The 21,752-nt window shown below is 40.4% G+C and overlaps 1 protein-coding gene across 9 annotated transcripts in view; it reads right to left on the reverse strand.

Moving 5' to 3' along the window:
- TEC (tec protein tyrosine kinase) overlaps positions 1-21,752 on the reverse strand; it is a 168,886-nt gene that overhangs the window by 27,140 nt on the left and 119,994 nt on the right. For all 9 annotated transcript variants that reach the window (XR_011567187.1, XM_070791404.1, XM_070791408.1 and 6 more), the window contains 3 exons: positions 11,934-11,980; positions 10,105-10,277; positions 6,208-6,273 (listed from right to left, as the gene is read on the reverse strand). Coding sequence is in view for 8 of the 9 variants with exons in the window: in XM_070791404.1 (XP_070647505.1) it covers positions 6,208-6,273; positions 10,105-10,277; positions 11,934-11,980 (286 nt within the window). In the remaining variant the exon portion in view is untranslated. The remainder of the gene's footprint in view (positions 1-6,207; positions 6,274-10,104; positions 10,278-11,933; positions 11,981-21,752) is intronic.

The raw sequence follows: 21,752 nt of genomic DNA on the forward strand, positions 1-21,752 counted from the left end.
CCCGTGTAGGAAGCATGTTAACCGCTGAACCACTAGACAAGTCCCTCAAACTGTCAGCTTTACACTTGGGTTTTTGCTCTCTGCTGTTTTGTTTTAGATGGCCTTTCATGGGCAGAACCCTCCACCAGTCATATTTCCTGAGGGTTCCAATATTACAAAACTTAGCTTGGCCCCTCTAAACATGTGAATTTTTTGTCACTGTTTCAGGCTTTTATAAGAGGATGAGCACCTGCTTTTGGCCCAGCAAACACCGTGAGACAAGCAAATACAAAGGCCTTCCCTGACTGAGGAAGAGAAAAACACAAAGAAAAAAAATACAAGATCTTTTCTCATCAAGATTCTTTTAAGCAGTTGTAGCAGCCAAACACAAATTATAATCTCAGTACAAGCCAGTAACTTATTTTATTTGGAACCTGAAATGATTAACCAGGCCTCAGAATTGTGGGTATTAAGATCTCATTTCTGTGGGTCCCACTTTATGAACTGGGACCACATTCAACAAAGCTATAGTTCTGATCAATTTCTGAAAGTAATTGAGAAATGAAATAAAGGAGGAGGGGACTTTCCTGGCTGTCCAGTGGTTAAGACTTCACCTCTCAATGCAGGAGGTGTGGGTTTGATCCCTGATTGAGGAGCTAAGATCCTAAGTGCCTTGCAACCAAAAAAAAAAGAAACATATAGCAGAAACAACATTGTTAACGAATTTACTAAAGACTTTTAAAATGGTTCACATTAAAAAAAAAAAAGGAGAACAGATTGGATTCTGTCCCTAAAGCTTTCTCATTGATAGAGGAAATATTTCTCTTCTTAAAAACAGTCATAAGAAATAATTAAGAACAGTAACTGGATCTCTCATTATGCATTATAAACCAGCAGGATCTGAAAGACTGAAAAATATTCTCTTAACTAATCACAGAAAATCCAAGCCCATATTCTCACAGCAAGAGTAAACAATGGAAGATTAGTCTCACATTCACATGCAAGTAGTCAGTAAAACTAGACTGTGGCTTTCAAGAGGAATTAGATATAAGAAACTCGGGGAAAAAAAAGAGGTCCTTTCCTCACTTAGTATATTCAAGCTCCTGCTGCTGCTGCTGCTAAGTCACTTCAGTTGTGTTCAACTCTGTGTGACCCCATAGACGGCAGCCCACCAGGCTCCCCTGTCCCTGGGATTCTCCAGGCAAGAACACTGGAGTGGGTTGCCATTTCCTTCTCCAATGCATGAAAGTGAAAAGTGAAAGTGAAGTCGCTCATTCGTGTCTGACTCTTAGCGACCCCATGGACTGCAGCCTACCAGGCTCCTCCATCCATGGGATTTTCCAGGCAAGAGTACTGGAGTGGGGTGCCACTGCCTTCTCCGATTCAAGCTTCTAGGAAGGGATAAAGAAAATAAGGAAAGAAAAGGAATTCACAGCACAAATCCTGTTCTAAGCAGTCATTTTTAAGGCATTTGCAGGTTCCCCAGAAAGGATGCTTTCTTTCCCTAGAATAGAAACTCAGACACTAAAGTGGAAGGAAAACAGGAAGGAGTGATGAGCAAATCAAAAGAGGAATCAACCTGTGGCTCTTGGTGAGTATTTCGTAACGGTTCTTTGTGGCCTCTTTGTCTCTTCTATGATACCTATCATAGAAGGTATGGGCACGGAGGTACCGGGCACGGAGGGACAGACAAGAGGGAAAGGATGCTGAACGCATCGTATGGGAAAGAACGATGCAGAGGGTGGGAATGTGAGGAAGCACACACGGTGAGGAGAGTTACAGCTCTAGGACGCCAGCACACGCATCGCTCACAAGCCTGGTACACAAATACCTAGGGAGATCAGTTAGTTCCCCTTGATGAAGGTACAATATATGTCTAGAAACAACGTCAGGATTTGTAAGTAACTTGTCATTCCCTTCTTAGATATCAAAACCCTAATGGGAATGAGGGTTTCAGATTGGCTAGTCACTTCAAACACTTAAATGGATAGGACTTCATGGTGGTGTCTGAATTGAGAGGAAAAGCTGATTTAGGGATACTGAGTCCTTTCTGGAAAGGAAAGATCCTAGCCAAGCTTCTTGGGGAGGGTAGGCTGGGTAAATTATAAAAAGGAGGCAACAGGTATAAAATAACAAAAAAAGAATTGAAAACAACCAATCAATGAGCTATAAATCTTAGCCGGTTCTCAATTTGGTCCTTGCCTCCTGGATCACCCATGCAAAGTCTTGTTCTGGACTTTTCCCGTCTAAGGGCCCTTGCATTCCTGTCACCTTCTTCCTTTAATGTGTTTCCATCAAGAATATATTCCTGACCACCATAATGAGTCCAGTTTCTTTCCTGCAGCACTTCTGCTGGTTCTGTCCTCCCCCAACTGGGACCTGATGTAGAGGTGAGAACCAGGGTACTGATACCCCGGGAGCTGTAGGTTGGCAGTCCTGAGTCCAGCCCAGGGGACAACCATTGCCTAGGGCTCCTCCTCCTGCCCCCAAACAAACAGCAGAGGGGCTCTTGATTCAGTTCAGTTCAGTTCAGTTCAGTTTACTCACTCAGTTGTGTCCGACTCTTCGTGACCCCATGGACCACAGCACACCAGGCCTCCCTGTTCTATCACCAACTCCCAGAGTTTATTCAACTCATGTCCATTGAGTTGGTGATGCCATCCAACCATCTCATTCTCTGTCATCCCCTTCTCCTCCTGCCTTCAATCTTTCCCAGCATCAGGATCTTTTCCAATGAGTCAGTTCTTCACACCAGGTGGCCAAAGCATTGGAATTTCAGCATCAACATCAGTCCTTCCAATGAACACTCAGGACTGATCTCCTCCAGAATGGACTCGTTGGATCTCCTTGCAGTCCAAGGGACTCTCAAGAGTCTTCTCCAACACCACAGTTCAAAAGCATCAATTCTTCGGCGCTCAGCTTTCTTTAGAGTCCAACTCTCACATCCATACATGACTAATGCAAAAACCATAGCCTTGACTAGATAGACGTTTTTTTGGCAAAGTAATGTCTCTGCTTTTCAATATGCTGTCTAGGTTGGTTATAACTTTCCTTCCAAGGAACAAGCATCTTTTAATTTCATGGCTGCAGTCACCATCTGCTTAATTTTTGAGCCCCCCAAAATAAAATCTCTCACTGTTTCCACTGTTTCCCCATCTATTTCCCATGAAGTGATGGGACCAGATGCCATAAATCTTCGTTTTCTGAATGTTGAGCTTTAAGCCAACTTTTTCACTCTCCTCTTTCACTGTCATCAAGAGCCTCTTTAGTTCTTCTTCACTTTCTGCCATAAGGGTGGTGTCATCTGCATATCTGAGGTTATTGATTGATATTTCTCCCGGCAATCTTGATTCCAGTTTGTGCTTCATCCAGCCCAGCATTTTTCAGTGGTAGGAGCTGACAGAGGGCATCAGAGGGCAGACAGACTAAAACCACAATCACAGAAACTAGCCAATCTAGTCACATGGACCACAGCCTTGTCTAACTCAGTGATATTAAGCCATGCTGCATAGGGCCACCCAAGACGGATGGGTCTTGGTGGAGAGTTCTGACAAAATGTGGTCCACTGGAGAAGGGAATGGAAAACCATTTCAGTATTCTTGCCTTGAGAACCCCATGAACAGTATGAAAAGGCAAGAAGACAGGACACTGAAAGATTAACTCCCCCCCGATATGCTACTGGAGATCAGTGGAGAAATAACTCCACAAAGAATGAAGAGACAGAGCCAAAGCAAAAACAATACCCAGTTGTGGATGAGACTGGTGATAGAAGCAAGGTCTGATGCTGTAAAGAGCAATATTGCATAGGAACCTGGAATGTTAGGTCCATGAATCAAGGCAAATTGGAAGTGGTCAAACAGGAGATGACAAGAGTGAACACTGACATTTTAGGAATCAGTGAACTAAAATGGACTGGAATGGGTGAATTTAACTCAGATGACCATTATAACTACTACTGTGGGCAAAAATCCCTTAGAAGAAATGGTGTAGCCATCACAGTCAACGAAAGAGTCTGAAATGCAGTACTTGGTTGCAATCTCAAAAATGACAGAATGATGTCTGTTTGTTTCCAAGGTAAACCATTCAATATCACGGTAATCCAAGTCTATGCCCTGACCAGTAACGCTGAAGAAGCTGAAGTTGAATAGTTCTATGAAGACCTGTAAGACCTTCTGGAACTAACACCCAAAAAAGATGTCCTTTTCATCATAGGGGACTGGAATGAAAAGTAGGAAGTCAAGAAACACCTGGAGTAACAGGCAAATTTGGCCTTGCAGTACAGAATGAAGCAGGGTAAAGGCTAATAGAGTTTTGCCAAGAGAATGCACTGGTCATAGCAAACACCCTCTTCCAACAACACAAGACTCTACATGTGGACATCACCAGATGGCCAACACCAAAATCAGATTGATTATATTCTTTGCAGCCAAAGATGAAGAAGCTCTATACAGTCAGCAAAAACAAGACCAGGAGCTGACTGTGCCTCAGATCATGAACTCCTTATTGCTCTTGGTTCAGCACCTGGCAAAAAGTTTTTTAACCCTGGAGATATTTGAGATGTATTACAAGATGGGCTTTAGCAAAATCCAACACCAACCGTGGCATGGAAAGATAGCAGGAGTCAGCACTGAGAACAGGTTTTTCATCTCTCATGCAGCCAGAACTGGCACCCTGCCACGTGGTATCCCCAACCTTGGGCAGAAGCCAGCTGAGGGGGCTCCCACAGCAAGTCCCCTTAGTCATGCAGAGGTGGAGTCAGGCACCCAAAAAATGCATGGCAATGCACCATAAACTTTCTAAAACCCTTATGTGTAATCCCGTGAGTCATAGGGGGTAGCTCTTACATTCAGATAAGGATTATCTAGTTTCCAAGCACTTCCCTCCTCAATTATCAGTCACTTCTCTACCAGATCCCTTTAAAATCAAGTCCAAGTTTCTACCTTTAGCATCTTCCCCAAATTCTAAATATATGCTCTATTTTCCTAAAACTTATTTCAGAGCAAAAACACTATTTTAGTTACATCTTTTTTATACCCTCACCTACTTCTAAAACACCTTTGAAGGGGTCACACCACTGGGAACTACGACTTTTGAATCTGTTAATCCTTTTCTAGACTTTTAAGGTACACTCATATTATAGGAAGTGACATGGACAGAGGAAACAGCTTTGTGTTGGAGGTGGTGGTGATGGTGTTGTTTTTAAAGAAGTGAATGAAGCATCAAAATACCACCTCAGAATGACCACAAACAGTGTTTGGTATATTTGAGCCTCTCACTAAAACCTGGCCACACACTGCTAGTGGGCGTATGAACAGCAGCCCACTTGCTTTCTCTGAAAAGTAATTTGACAGCATGCTTTAGAAGTCTTAAGAAGTTCAAAACTAGCCTTTAGCCCAGTATGTAGGTTTTTAAAGATCTAGTTTAAAACAATAAGCAGAAAGAGGTATCCCAGTATTTTTACATAGCAAAGATGCCAAAACATTCATGTCACACAAATAAGAAAATGATTTTATAAATTACTGCACATCCATGTGGTTATATGCCTGGTTGTACTCCTTAAGATCTCACACAGTGCAGGATACATACTAAGGTCTCAGTAAATATTTGAAGAATGAAACACAGTACAATTATGAAAATGCTTTTGAAGAACATTCAACGGTATGAGGAAATATATTGTTAAGTGAATTAAACAGGATATAAAACAGTATATACAGCATGATTCTATTTTTTTAAAACAGTAAAAAGATTGAAAGAAAATATACAAATGTTGACAGAGTTCAGATCTAGTTGATTTATAATTTTTTCCTTATTAACATTTTTCATATTTTCAAACAATTTTAAAACAATAATCACTTATTATAGTTAGAAAAAATAAACAATCAAATGCTTTTTAAAGGCAACTCTAGGAAACTGTATTTTCATTTCTTGAATGAACAATGAGCTGTATTTCAAAGCCAGTTAAGCTGTGATTTGTTTAAAATCAATTTAATTATATTCATTTCTGTAACTCGATTCACACATAGTATGTTCAGGTGAAGTGTATAATAGAAACTAATTATACACTAATTACAGCATCATTTACCATCTTATACAACTGAGTTAAGAATAAGTTGGTATCACCTTATAAAGACAGTGAAAGATAACCATTAGTCTCCCAGGTCCCTTACATAATTAGGAAAAGAAAAACAATGTCTGGTTCTCCACATTCACAAAATATCTTTTACTTACTCATATTGATCTAAGTTGTTTGATTTCTTTCCTGTCACATAATTACTTGGGATATATCCTTCACTCCTAGAAATAAGAAAAACACTTTAGATAAACTGAAAATATTTTACTGACAGTATTAAGAGGAAAATTACTGCCCTTCTGGAATAATTAAAGTATAATATTGCCTAAAGCTTATAAGAAAGATTGGCTGACCCTCAATAAGTCAATGTATCTACAGTATTTGATGCTTTACAAAGGATTTCCTCATTGGATCCTTACAAAAATTCTGAGGTAGGCAGACATTCTTGTACCCACTTTTCGGTGGGGAAACCAAAGCTTAGGAAGATTGAGACTTTTTCAAGGGCTCAGAACTAGCCAGCAACAGGGTCAGAATGTGAATTCTGAACTTGTGACTTGGTTCAGGGCCCTTCCTAACGTTCTATGGTGCTTCTCTTGAATTCACCCTTTCTGGGGATGTTTTAAAGAAACCACTACTTCAGGAAAGTGGCAGTGTGGGATGAAAACAACTGCCCCTGCAACACCGTGACAGTCTGTGCAGTGCACGCTTTCAGAGAGTAATCCCTAACATCTGCATCAGCATCATCTGGTCACTCGGTAAACGACAAATTCCTGGGTCCCACCCAAGAGACATGAACTGAGGAGGCCTGTGTGGGGCCAGGGGACCTTGCATTTTTACCTTAGATGACTCCTGTGCACATTAAAATTTAAGGAGCAGTCATAGTAGGTAGAATCTTGGCTGGAACCAAGAATTTCAGCAGAAAAAGAGATATATGTATAAAATTTCTACGTTGAGTAAAAATACTATAATTCTGAATTTGAACTGCTGGTTTAGTTCAGTTGCTCAGTCTTTGCGACCCCATGAATCGCAGCACGCCAGGCCTCTGGTAACAACCCATAATATATGCACACATAAGAGTGTATATATGTGGCTCTGTGCACTGAGAAAGGCCTAGAAGCAAGGACAATCCAGCAGCAAGAGAATCTTAGTACCCCACCTGTTGTCTTTAAATATTATTTCCTATGAAAAGGAGCCAGAACTCTATGGGGAAATGGCAAATTGCAGGTTTGACCAGGAAGAACACAAGAATGAAACTGAGCTCTTTTATTTTCTTCAGAAAGCAAGGAAGCTGAGAAAGGCTAAAAGGACCCCTAACAAAAATAGTTACCATTGACGCATGATGGGACAATCCAAGCAAAAAGAATAATGACAGCAATAGAAAAAAACCAAATATGAAATTATCCATGCTTCTCCTTCTGTTTAGTCGCTCAGTCATGTCTGACTCTTTGCAACCGCATGGAGCCCACCAGGCTCCTCTTTCCATGGGATTTCCCAGGCAAGAATACTTGGAAATGGATTGCCATTTCCTTCTCCAGGGGATCTTCCTGACCCAGGGAGTGAACCCACGTCTCCTGCATTGATTGGCAGGTGGGTTCTTTACCTCTGAGCCACCTGGGAATCCCAGAAGTATCCATAATAACACTTTTAAAAGTATTGGTTACCACTGTTATCAGCAGAGGAAACTTGGTCGTCAGAATTAGAAAAATCTCCATTTTGCTATCCTGAAGGAAATAATAGATCTAAGCAATAATCATCAATGGATGCTAAAATCATTAAGTGAAACATTGACGAAGAATTTTATGATGGAGGAATAAAGTTGACAAACATACCTCCAGTGTGTTTACCTGCGTAACCCTGGCATCGTAAGAAGTGGAACCACCAGATATAGGGGACATAGATACATATTCAACAATACCATGTGGAAGCAAATAGCTTAGTCTAGATTGTGGCTCACTATAGAGAAAAAGATCTGGTTTTATCAATAAATCAAAAACGGGGGGAAAAAGGACAGGGATTGTTGTAGAATAAAAGAGAGACATGAGACGTGTCAGCAAAATGCATTGTGTGGACCTTGTTTTAATCTTGAGTAAATTGTAAAAATACAGATTAGAGCTAATCAAGGAAAACCAGAATTACAGAGTTGGTACTATCCTTAAACCTGGGCCAGAAGGGCCCCTGTTCTGACCTCACACTTTCGAGGGAATGCTAAAGTCCATCATTCCTCAGCTGGACCATCATCTGAAACTATGGCCTCAGAATTCGCTGCCCATTGCCAAGCCCTACAGGGGCCTTTCCAAGGGGTTTCATTCTCTGGAAACCAAATGATGCTGCTTGCATGCACTCCTCCAGCCCAGGTCCAGGCAGTGACCAAGCTGGGAGGTGGCTTTTGCCAACCAAATGGACAGAATTTGGATGTGTAGCTGGGAGACGCACATGGTGCATGCGAGACGGAACCAGGGACAGAAGGGAAGGGAGAAGGGCGAGACCCTGAGACGGCCAGCCCTCCGGGCGCTGTCACATTCTGGCACGGAACTCTAAGCCAGACCTTGCTTTCCTTGTCATTTTGGAGGTATGTTTGTCAAGCTGCAGGATAAATTATACCTTATTCACTAATTTGTCAGCCTGACTTATAAATATTTAAATATTTGATATCTGGGCTTTTATTTCTTCTAGTCCTGAAAATGCTGGGGGAAAGCCTACCAAGGAATTTTTAAAATTATTATTCTATTATAATGTTGGGGTTCCCTGGTGGCTCAGACGGTAAAGAAACTGCCTGCAATCAGGAGACCCAGGTACATCTCTGGGTGGGGAAGATCCCTTGGAGAAGACAGTGGCTACCCACTCCAGTATTCTTGCCTGGAGAATTCTATGGACAGAAGAGCCCGGTGTGCTATAGCCCATGGGGTCACAAAAAGTCAGACACGACTGAGCAACTAACACACGCACACATGCTAATGACACAGCAGTTGTTTAAACATCTTTAAGCAATTAGACTTGGGGGTGAAATTTCATGATGATTTGAATCTACTTTTAAATACTCAAAAAAAAAAAAGAACAGTTGGGAAGATTTTTTTTGTTGTTTTAATGGGAAGATTTAAAAATTATGACCGACCAATTTCTGAAGTCAAGTGACAAGAGGCTCCGTTAAACTATTACATATCTTTTGGATATGTCTATAATTTAAAAAAAAAATCTTGTTTGGCAAAAAAAAGCAGTGATGACCTTCCTATAAACACAGATGAACAGGTTTCCATAAAGGTACTAATGCACAGCACTCAGGAGATGTACCACTGCCAAGAAGTGAGCAGCAGACATGGGCCCTGCCCAATCCAGAGGCTTCCATTGCTTCTCCAGCAGTGACCCTGGAACTGCAGGTGGGGCAGGAGGTAAGAAAGTGGATTTGCATGAAGGGAATGCTCTAATCAGGACAAAAAGCCCTCCTCTTCTTATTCACAGGAACTCAGAATAAAAACAGGGTTATACTACAGAGGTAAGCACAGGATATAGAGCTTTCCTAATGAAGCTTAAGATACACTCCCTGCCGTATCATATTTACCCATTATTTACCAATAATAAGGTTGAAAGGATTATTCTCTTTAAATCCTATTTAGTATAAATAACATTTGTTTTTAAACTTCTTGAATGTATGTATTTTAGACATAGGCACATACACACATACATATAGACAGACACACACTCACATTCTCTCTTTCTACAACCAATCTAAGATTACTTATTTATTTTGAGGGGGAGGGGGACAGAAAGAGACCTAAAATGTAATTTCCCCCAAGATCAAAACAATCCAATTCAAACATACAATGGATGAGAAATAGACCAGTGTAATGGATTCTAATTTCTGGAAAGAAGTGGTTGATCTATTTATATTTATTGAGTTACTAAGAAGACACTGTGCTACTAAAAGGTAATAATGTATATTTTCATTTACGGCTGTTGAACTGGTCTCACTACATAGCAGTTACAGATTATCATCTTCTCGCTCAGTATTTAACTCCCAGTCACCCACTGTGTATCATCCACAGGGAGGGAATACCTACCCATATTTATCTCTTGCTTTCCACCAATGAACATCATTCTTTTCCAATATGATATACTCCTGGCCTCTCTCTAGTCTGAGATCATGTGCTTCTGTCGCTTGGAAATCATACATGGCTACAACTATTTCTTCACCATTTTCTTCTTCAGGCGGAATTGGTGGAGGAGGCCTTCGCTAAGAAACGGAAATGTGAAAGTTTAGTCTTCTATGTGAAACTGGGTGTAAAGTAAACACTAAGCACTGCATACCGCCACAGAATAAACTCTACCTAAAGTAATCTGGTGACTCTCCGCCCATGAGTTTGAGGATGTTGATGCTACTGGGCCTCTCATGGGTTTCAGAATACAGGACAAGAGCAAAAACTGTCTTTAAATATCAGAAGGATTCTTCTCGGGGTCAGGATTAACTTACCAGGGAGAGGCAAGGGTAGAATGTGAGTAGAAATCACGACTAAAAGCAGATCCACCATTTAATGGCCTACAATGGGAAAAAGACCTACTTTCGTCAGGTCTCCCACTTGAAGGAATCTACTTCTTCATGCCTACTATGTGCAAGGTACACTCTAAGTACATAGCTGGCATATATCTTCTCATTTATTCTTTTTTTTTTTTTTAAATTTTAAATTGAAATATATAGTTGGGCTTCCCTGGTAGCTCAGCTGGTAAAGAATTTGCCTGCAATGCAGAAGACCTCTGTACGACTCTTGGGTCAGGAAGTTCCCCTGGAGAAGGGATAGGCTACCCGCCCCAGTATTCTTGCCTGGTGAATCCCCATGGACAGAGAAGCCTGGTGGGCTACAGTCCATGGGGTTGCAAAGAGCTGGACATGACTAAGGGACTAAGCACAGCATAGCACATAGTTAACTTACAATGCTGCATTCGTTTCTGGTATACAGCGAAGTGATTCAGTATATACTCTTTTTCATACTGTTTTCATTATGGTTTATTATAGGATACTGAATACAGCTCCCTATGCTATAGAGTAGGACCTTGCTGTTTATCTACTTTATATATAATAGTTCCTATCTGCTAATCTCAAAAGCCTAATTTACCCCCATACCCCGCCTTTCCCCTTGGGCAACCCTAAATTTCCTTCCTCTGTGAGTCTGTTTCTGTTTTGCAAATAAGTTCATTTGCATCCTCATTTATTCTTAGTACTAATTCCATAAGAGTATATAATTTCCATTTTATAACTAAGGAAACAGTGGCTTAAAGTCACCCACATCAGATTCGAGCTGGATCGGGTCCCTCCCAAGTCCAAAGTATATGTTTTGTACCATACTTCACTATTCATAGGTATATCATTAAATCAATAGAGTCATCCCTTTGTCATAATACTGTGGTCTCAGGACTGAAATATTCCTCTAAAGTCCCCCATTGCTTGAATAATATTCAAAGCCAAAATATAGGCAGAATGCCAGATGATAATAGGGCCCCCAGTGATAATTTCTGATACATTTAAATAAATATTATTTGACACCAAAAAAAAATCAAGTTAAGCCATAATCTATCCATTTCTGATAGAAATGTAGGAGGCAATATCACAGGACTGAACAAAAACACACTTGGTAAACACACGCTTAAAAAAGTTAGGGGCTTCCCTGGTGGCTCAGACAGTAAAGAATCTACCTGCAATGTGGGAGACCTGGATTCGATTCCTGGGTCAGAAAGATCCCCTGGGGAAGGGCATAGCTACTGACTCCAGTGTTCTTGCCTGGAAAATCCCATGGATAGTGGAGCCTAGCAAGCTACAGTCCATGGGTCGCAAAAAGTTACACATGAATGAGCAACTATCTCTTTCATCACTTCCAAAAGTTAAAGACCACCTTACTTTCTTTATTTCTGGCGCTGGTGTTGGAGGTAGTGCTTTTCTTATACCTAAAAATACAACAATAAGATAGGTTAAAATGCCATCTAACAGTGATCGACAGTTTTAAGGAAAACTAAACATAACAAGACGGAGAAGGCAATGGCACCCCACTCCAGTACTCTTGCCTGGAAAATCCCATGGACAGAGAAGCCTGGTGGGCTGCAGTCCATGGGGTCGCACAGGGTCAGACACGACTGAAGCAACTTAGTAGCAGCAGCAGCAAACATAACAAGAAATCCACTCTGACTCTCTCACTCTGGTGCATGTTGCTTGCAATACTATTTTAGAACAGATTTCTTGAACAGACTGTAAGTGCCATAGGGATTGAGGCCATGTGTTATTCATTGTAAGCAAATGGGATTACAACAGAACCAAAAATTTTCTGCTCAGCAAAGGAAACCCATCAACAAAATGAAAAGGCAACCAACAGAAGGGGAGAAAACATTTGCAACCCACATATCTGAGAAGGGGTTAGTATCCAAAATATACAAGGAACTCATAGAACTCAATAGTTAAATAATAACTCAATTAAAAGTGGACAAAGGACCTAAACAGACTTTCTCTTAAAGAAGACATACAAACAGCCAAGAGGTACTTTAAAAGGTGCTCAGCATAACTAATCATTAGGAAAATGCAAATTAAAAGCAGGAATAAGATACCAACTCATACGTACTGGGACAGCAATTATAAAACCCACATGTGACAGTGGGTACCCTTGTCTTGTTCTTGACTTTAGGGGAAATGCTTTCAATTTTTCACCATTGAGGATAATGTTTGCTGTGGGTTGGTCATATATAGCTTTTATTATGTTGAGGTATGTTCCTTCTATTCCTGCTTTCTGGAGAGTTTTTATCATAAATGGATGTTGAATTTTGTCAAAGGCTTTCTTTGCATCTATTGAGATAATCATATGGCTTTTATTTTTCAATTTGTTAATGTGGTGTATTACATTGATTGATTTGCAGATATTGAAGAATCCTTGCATCCCTGGGATAAAGCCCAATTGGTCATGATGTATGATCTTTTTAATGTGTTGTTGGATTCTGATTGCTAGAATTTTGTTAAGGATTTTTGCATCTATGTTCATCAGTGATATTGGCCTGTAGTTTTCTTTTTTTGTGGCATCTTTGTCAGGTTTTGGTACTAGGGTGATGGTGGCCTCATAGAATGAGTTTGGAAGTTTACTTTCCTCTGCAATTTTCTGGAAGAGTTTGAGCAGGATAGGTGTTAGCTCTTCTCTAAATTTTTGATGGAATTCAGCTGTGAAGCCGTCTGGTCCTGGGCTTTTGTTTGCTGGAAGATTTCTGATTACAGTTCCAATTTCCGTGCTTGTGATGGGTCTAAGATTTTCTATTTCTTCCTCGTTCAGTTTTGGAAAGTTGTACTTTTCTAAGAATTTGTCCATTTCTTCCACGTTGTCCATTTTATTGCCATATAATTGCTGATAGTAGTCTCTTATGATCCTTCGTATTTCTGTGTTGTCTGTTGTGATCTCTCCATTTTCACTTCTAATTTTATTGATGTGATTTTTCTCCCTTTGTTTCTTGATGAGTCTGGCTAATGGTTTGTCAATTTTATTTATCCCCTCAGAGAACCAGCTTTTGGCTTTGTTGATTTTTGCTATGGTCTCTTTTGTTTCTTTTGTATTTACTTCTGCCCTAATTTTTAAGATTTCTTTCCTTCTACTAACCCTGGGGTTCTTCATTTCTTCCTTTTCTAGTTGCTTTAGGTGTAGAGTTAGATTATTTATTTGACTTTTTTCTTGTTTCTTGAGGTACGCCTGCATTGCTATGAACCTTCCCCTTAGGACTGCTTTTACAGTGTCCCACAGGTTTTGGGTTGTTGTGTTTTCATTTCCATTCGTTTCTATGCATATTTTTATTTCTGATTTCTTCTGTGATTGGTTGGTTATTCAGCAGTGTGTTGATGAGCCTCCATATGTTGGAATTTTTAATCGTTTTTCTCCTGTAATTGAGATCTAATCTTACTGCATTGTGTTCAGAAAAGATGCTTGGAATGATTTCAATTTTTTTGAATTTACCAAGGCTAGCTTTATGGCCCAGGATGTGATCTATCCTAGAGAAGGTTCCGTGTGTGCTTGAGAAAAAGGTGAAATTCATTGTTTTTGGATGAAATGTCCTATAGGTATCAATTAGGTCTAACTGGTCTATTGTATAATTTAAAGTTTGTGTTTCCTTGTTAATATTCTTTTTAGTTTATCTATCCATAGGTGTGAGTGGGGTATTAAAGTCTCCCACTATTATTGTGTTATTGTTAATTTCCCCTTTCATACTTGTTAGCATTTGTCTTACATATTGCAGTCCTCCTATATTGGGTGCATATATAATTATAATTGTTATATCTTCTTCTTTGATTGATCCATTTCCCCTAAAGTCAGGAACAAGACAAGGGTGTCCACTTTCACCATTACTATTCAACATAGTTTTGGAAGTTTTGGCCACAGCAATCAGAGCAGAAAAAAAAATAAAAGGAATCCAAATTGGAAAAGAAGATGTAAAACTCTCACTGTTTGCAGATGACATGATCCTCTACATAGAAGACCCTAAAGACTCCACCAGAAAATTACTAGAGCTAATCAATGAATATAGTAAAGTTGCAGGATATAAAATCAACACACAGAAATCCCTTGCATTCCTATACACTAACACTGAGAAAATAGAAAGAGAAATTAAGGAAACAATTCCATTCACCATTGCAACGAAAAGAATAAAATACTTAGGAATATATCTACCTAAAGAAACTAAAGACCTAAATATAGAAAACTATAAAACACTGGTGAAAGAAATCAAAGAGGACACTAATAGATGGAGAAATATACCGTGTTCATGGATCAGAAGAATCAATATAGTGAAAATGAGTATACTACCCAAAGCAATCTACAGATTCAATGCCATTCCTATCAAGCTACCAATGGTATTTTTCACAGAGCTAGAACAAATAATTTCACAATTTGTATGGAAATACAAAAAACCTCGAATAGCCAAAGCTATCTTGAGAAAGAAGAATGGAACTGGAGGAATCAACCTACCTGACTTCAGGCTCTAATACAAAGCCACATTCATCAAAACAGTATGGTACTGGCACAAAGACAGAAATATAGATCAATGGAACAAAACAGAAAGCCCAGAGATAAATCCACACACATATGGACACCTTATCTTTGACAAAGGAGGCAAGAATATACAATGGAGAAAAGACAATCTTTTTAACAAGTGGTTTGGGAAAACTGGTCAACCACTTGTAAAAGAATGAAACTAGAACACTCTCTAACACCACACACAAAAATAAACTCAAAATGGATTAAAGATCTAAATGTAAGACCAGAAACTGTAAAATTCCTAGAGGAGAACATAGGCAAAACACTCTCCGACATAAATCACAGCAGGGTCCTCTAGGATCCACCTCCCAGAATATTGGAAATAAAAGCAAAAATAAACAGAAATAAACAGTTCAGTTGCTCAGTCGTGTCTGACTCTGCGACCCCATGAATTGCAGCACACCAGGCCACCCTGTGCATCACCAACTCCCGGAGTTCACCCAAACCCACGTCCATCAAGTCGGTGATGCCATCCAGCCATCTCATCCTCTGTTGTCCCCTTTTCCTCCTGCCCCCAATCCCTCCCAGCATTAGAGTCTTTTCCAATGAGTCAACTCTTCACATGAGGTGGCCAAAGTACTGGAGTTTCAGCTTTACCATCAGTCCTTCCAAAGAACACTCAGGACTGATCTCCTTCAGAATAGACAGGTTGGATCTCCTTGCAGTCCATGGACTCTTAAGAGTCTTCTCCAACACCACAGTTCAAAAGCATCAATTCTTCGGCGCTCAGCTTTCTTCACAGTCCAACTCTCACATCCATACATGACTACTGGAAAAACCATAGCCTTGACTAGAAGGACCTTTGTTGGCAAAGTAATGTCTCTGCTTTTTAATATGCTACCTAGTTTGGTCATGGAGAAGGCAATGGCCACCCACTCCAGTACTCTTGCCTGGAAAAGCCCACAGACGGAGGAGCCTGGTAGGCTGCAGTCCATGGGGTCGCAAAGAGTAGGACATGACTGAGCAACTTCACTTTTCACTTTTCACTTTCATGCATTGGAGAAGGAAATGGCAACTCACTCCAGTGTTCTTGCCTGGACAATCCCAGGGATGGTGGAGCCTGGTGGGCTGCCGTCTATGGGGTCGCACAGAGTCAGACACAAGTGAAGCGACTTAGCAACAGCAGCATGTTGGTCATAACTTTCCTTCCAAGGATTAAGTGCCTTTTAATTTCATGGCTGCAATCACCATCTGCAGTGATTTTGGAGCCCCAAAAAATAAAGTCTGATACTGTTTGGAACATAATTATAATTAAAAGTTTCTGCACAACAAAGGAAACTATAAGCAAGGTGAATAGACAGCCTTCAGAATGGGAGAAAATAATAGCAAATGAAGCAACTGACAAAGAATTAATCTCAAAAATATGCAAGCAACTCCTGCAGCTCAATTCCAGAAAAATAAACGACCCAATCAAAAAATGGGCCAAAGACCTAAATAGACATTTCTCCAAAGAAGACATACAGATGGCTAACAAACACATGAAAAGATGCTCAACATCACTCATTATCAGAGAAATGCAAATCAAAACCACAATGAGGTACCATTTCATACCAGTCAGAATGGCTGCCATCCAAAAGTCTACAAGCAAGGAGGAGCTAAGATGGTGGAGGAATAGGACGGGGAGAACACTTTCTCCCCGACAAACTCATCAAAAGAACATTTAAATGCTGAGTAAATTCCACAGAACAACTGCTGAATGCCAGCAGAGGACATCAGGCACCCAGAAAAGCAACCCACTGTCTTTGAAAGGAGGTATGAAAAAATATAAAAGACAAAAAAAGAGACAAAAGAGGGAGGGATGGAGCTCCGTCCCAGGAAGGGAGTCTTAAAAAGAGAGAAGTTTCCAAACACCAGGAAACATTCTCACTGCCGAGTCTGTGTCGAGCCTTGGAAGCACAGAGGGCAACATAACAGGGAGGAAAAATAAACAATTAACACCCACAGATTACGAGCCCTACGGTAAGTCCCCCAGCGGAGAAGCAGCGCAGACGCCTGCATCCACCATTAGCAAGCGGGGGCTGGGCAGGGAGGTGCGGTGCGGGCTGTATCGCTTAGAGTAAGGATCTGCCCTGAATACCCCGAGCGCTACCTGAGAGAAATAATTTGGGCTAGCAAACCAGACAGTGGGATATCTACCACACAAAAAGTCAGCCCTAACCTAAGACACCGCCAGGCCCACACACGTAACAAAGGACTGTACAGAGATAGCCGGCTGCAGACCGTCCCCCTCCAGTGACAGGCAGCCAGAGCCGGAAGGGGGCAATCGCAGCCCCAGAGAGACATTATCTACAAAACTGTAAGCAGGCTTCTTTGCTAACTAAAACTTCTTGGGGTTCTGGACAGTCAACATCCGCCTGAGAAGGTGTGCCAGTTGTAAACCCAGATAACCAAGTGGTGGGGAGGCGATAAGTCACAGCAACCACACTCGCCAAACACCTCATCACTGAAAGACAAGTATATGTTTTGTCTTTCTTGTCTGAGCTGTTCGGACCTGGGAAGGGCACAAAACGCAGGCCCAGCCGAGTCTGTGCCTCTGAGGACTACCCGAGTACCTGAACCTAAGCAGCTTAGACCTGGGAGGTGCAAGCAGTCCAGGGCTGGCCATGGATGGTTCCTGGCGGAGCAACCTAGAGCCTGAGCAGTGTGGGCAGGGAGGCTACACGTGCTGTGAGCGGGGGCAGGCCCAGTGTGGCTGAGGCACTGCGAGCACACGCCAGTCTTATTTATTTGCAGCGTCCCTCCCTCCCCACAGCACGACTGAACAATTTGAGCCTTAAAAAAAAAAAAAAGGTGTCCACGACCGCCCCCTTTGTATCAGGGCAGAAACCAGACACTGAAGAGACCAGCAAACAGAAGAAGCTATAACTGAGGGAACTGCCTTGGAAGCGACAGGCAATAGATTAAAACCCCGTGGTTAGTACCGACTACATAGGAAGGGGCCTATAGATCTTGAGAAATATAAGCCGGAGCAAGGAACTAGCCGAAAATGAACTGAACCCACAATACCCACAACAATATCAGAGAAAGTCCTATATATTTTTACTATTTATACGATCATTCTTTCTTTTTTTTAATTTTTTTAAAAATTTCAAGTCCTCTATTACTCCTTTAATTTTCACTTTTATAACCTACCATTACTTTGCAAAAAAAAAAAAAGACCCTTTTTTTTTTAAAAAAGCAAACTTCATATATATATTTTTTATAACTTTTGTGACCTTGGTCTTTTTTTTTCCTTCTTTTCTTTAACATTGTATTTTTGAAATTCCAAACTCTGCTCTACATTTTTAATTTTAGCTTTTTGGTATTTGTTATCAATTTTGTACCTATATTTTTTTTTTATAACTTTTGTGACTTTTTTTTTTCTCTCTTTCTTTCTCTTCACCTTTTCTTTAACATTGTATTCCTGAAATTCCAAACTCTACTCTAGATTTTTAATTTATGCTTTTTGGTATTTGTTATCAATTTTGTACCTATATCTCCTTTATAATTTTTGTGACTTTGTTTTTGTTTTTTTTTTCTCTTTCTTTTTCTTCTTCCTTTCTTTAACATTGTATTTTTGAAATTCCAAACTCTAGATTTTTTTTTTTTTGATTATATTGCTTTTGTTTAATAAATTCCCTCTTAGTCTCCATACTCTGTTTAGAACAATACATCAGGGACAAACTTTTTTTTTTTTTTTTTGTAATTCTTTTTTTTTTTTTCTAAATTTTTAAAAGAAAATCCATCCTGAACGCTCCTCCCTCCTCCCTCCCCATACCATCCCTCTGGGTCGTCCCAGTGCACCATTCCCAAGCATCCAGCATCGTGCACTGAACCTGGACTGCCATCTCGTTTCATACATGACATTTCACATGTTTCAATGCCATTCTCCCAAATCTTGCCACCCTCTCCCTCTCCCACAGAGTCCATAAGCCTGTTCTATACATCAGTGTCTCTTTTGCTGTCTCGTATACAGGGTTATCGTTACCATCTTTCTAAATTCCATATACATGTGTTAGTATACTGTATTGGTGTTTGTCCTTCTGGCTTACTTCACTCTGTATAATAGGCTCCAGTTTCATCCACCTCGTTAGAACTGATTCAAATGTATTCTTTTTAATGGCTGAGTAATACTCCATCGTGTATATGTACCACAGCTTTCTTATCCATTCATCTGCTGATGGACATCTAGGTTGCTTCCATGTCCTGACTATTATAAACAGTGCTGCGATGAACACTGGGGTACACGTGTCTCTTTCCCTTCCGGTTTCCTCAGTGTGTATGCCCAGCAGTGGGATTGCTGGATCATAAGGCAGTTCTATTTCCAGTTTTTTAAGGCATCTCCACACTGTTCTCCATAGTGGCTGTACTAGTTTGCATTCCCACCAACAGTGTAAGAGGGTTCCCTTTTCTCCACACCCTCTCCAGCATTTATTATTTGTAGACATTTGGATTGCAGCCATTCTGACTGGTGTGAAATGGTATCTCATAGTGGTTTTGATTTGCATTTCTCTGATAATGAGTGATGTTGAGCATCTTTTCATGTGTTTGTTAGCCATCTGTATGTCTTCTTTGGAGAAATGTCTATTTAGATCTTTGGCCCATTTTTTGATTGGGTCATTTATTTTTCTGGAGTTGAGCTGGAGGAGTTGCTTGTATATTTTTGAGATTAGTTGTTTGTCGGTTGCTTCATTTGCTATTATTTTCTCCCATTCTGAAGGCTGTCTTTTCACCTTGCTAATAGTTTCCTTTGATGTGCAGAAGCTTTTAAGGTTAATTAGGTCCTATTTGTTTATTTTTGCTTTTATTTCCAATATTCTGGGAGGTGGGTCATAGAGGATCCTGCTGTGATGTATGTCAGAGAGTGTTTTGCCTATGTTCTCCTCTAGGAGTTTTATAGTTTCTGGTCTTATGTTTAGATCTTTAATCCATTTTGAGATTATTTTTGTGTATGGTGTTAGAAAGTGCTCTAGTTTCATTCTTTTACAAGTGGTTGACCAGATTTCCCAGCACCACTTGTTAAAGAGATTGTCTTTAATCCATTGTATATTCTTGCCTCCTTTGTCAAAGATAAGGTGTCCAAACTCTAGATTTTTTAACTTTTGCTTTTTGGTATTTGTTATCAATTTTGTACCTATATTTTCTTTATAATTTTTGTGACTTTGTTTTCTTTTTTTTTCTTTTTCTTTTTCTCTCTTTCTTTTCCTTCTTATTTTCTTTAACATTGTATTTTTGAAATTCCAAACTCTACTCTAGGTTTTTAAATTTTGCTTTTAGGTATTTGTTACCAATTTTGTACCTTTAAGAACCCAATCTTCAGTACCCATTTTTTACTACGGAGTGAGATTACTGGCTTGACTGGTCTCTCCCCCTTCGGACTCTCCTTTCTTTCCACCAGGTCGCCTGTGTCTCCTCCCTAACCCTTCTCTACTCTACCCAACTCTGAATTTCTGTGTGTTCCAGACGGTGGAGAACACTTAGGGAACTGATTACTGGCTGGATCTGTCTCTCTCCTTTTCATTCCCTGCTTTTATCCTCCTGGCCACCTCTGTCTCCTTCCTCCCTCTTCTCTTCTCTGTATAACTCCGTGAACATCTCTGAGCAGTCCAGTTGTGGAGTGCACATAAGGAAATGATCACTGGTTAGCCTGCTGTCTCCTCTATTGATTCTACCTCATCTCATTCGGGTCACCTCTAACTCCCTCCTCCCTCTTCTCTTCTCCATGTAACGCTGTGAACCTCTCTGGGTGACCCTCAAGGTGGAGAAACTTTTCATCTTTAACCTAGTTATTTTATCAATGGTGCTGTATAGAAGGAGAAGTTTTGAGACTACTGTAAAAATAAGACTGATAACTGGAAGCAGGAGGCTTAAGTCCAAACCCTGACTCCAGGGTACATTAATTGACAGGAGCTCATCAAGTGCCTCCATACCTACATTGAAACCAAGCACCACACAAGGGCCAACAAGTTCCAGGCCAAGACATACCAAGCAAATTCTCCAGCAACACAGGAACACAGCCCTGAGCTGCAATATACAGGCTGCCCAAAGTCACCCCAAAACCATAGACATCTAATAACTCATTACTGGACACTTCATTGCACTCCAGAGAGAAGAAATACAGCTCCACCCACCAGAACACTGACACAAGCTTCCCTAACCAAGAAACCTTGACAAGCCACTTGTACAAACCCACACACAGTGAGGAACGCCACAATAAAGGGAACTCCACAAACTGCCAGAATACAGAAAGGACACCCCAAACTCAGCAATTTAAACAAGATGAAGAGACAGAGGAATACCCAGCAGGTAAAGGAACAGGATAAATGCCCACCAAACCAAATAAAAGAGGAAGAGATAGGGAATCTACCTGATAAAGAATTCCGAATAATGATAGTGAAATTGATCCAAAATCTTGAAATCAAAATGGAATCACAGATAAATAGCCTGGAGACAAGGATTGAGAAGATGCAAGAAAGGTTTAACAAGGACCTAGAAGAAATAAAAAAGAGTCAATATATAATGAATAATGCAATAAATGAGATCAAAAACACTCTGGAGGCAAAAAATAGTAGAATAACAGAGGCAGAAGATAGGATTAGTGAATTAGAAGAGAAAATGGTAGAAATAAATGAATCAGAGAGGAAAAAAGAAAAACGAATTAAAAGAAATGAGGACAATCTCAG

The sequence above is a fragment of the Bos indicus genome, chromosome 6 (genome assembly GCF_029378745.1).
Source record: "Bos indicus isolate NIAB-ARS_2022 breed Sahiwal x Tharparkar chromosome 6, NIAB-ARS_B.indTharparkar_mat_pri_1.0, whole genome shotgun sequence".
Taxonomy (NCBI): Eukaryota; Metazoa; Chordata; class Mammalia; order Artiodactyla; family Bovidae; genus Bos; species Bos indicus.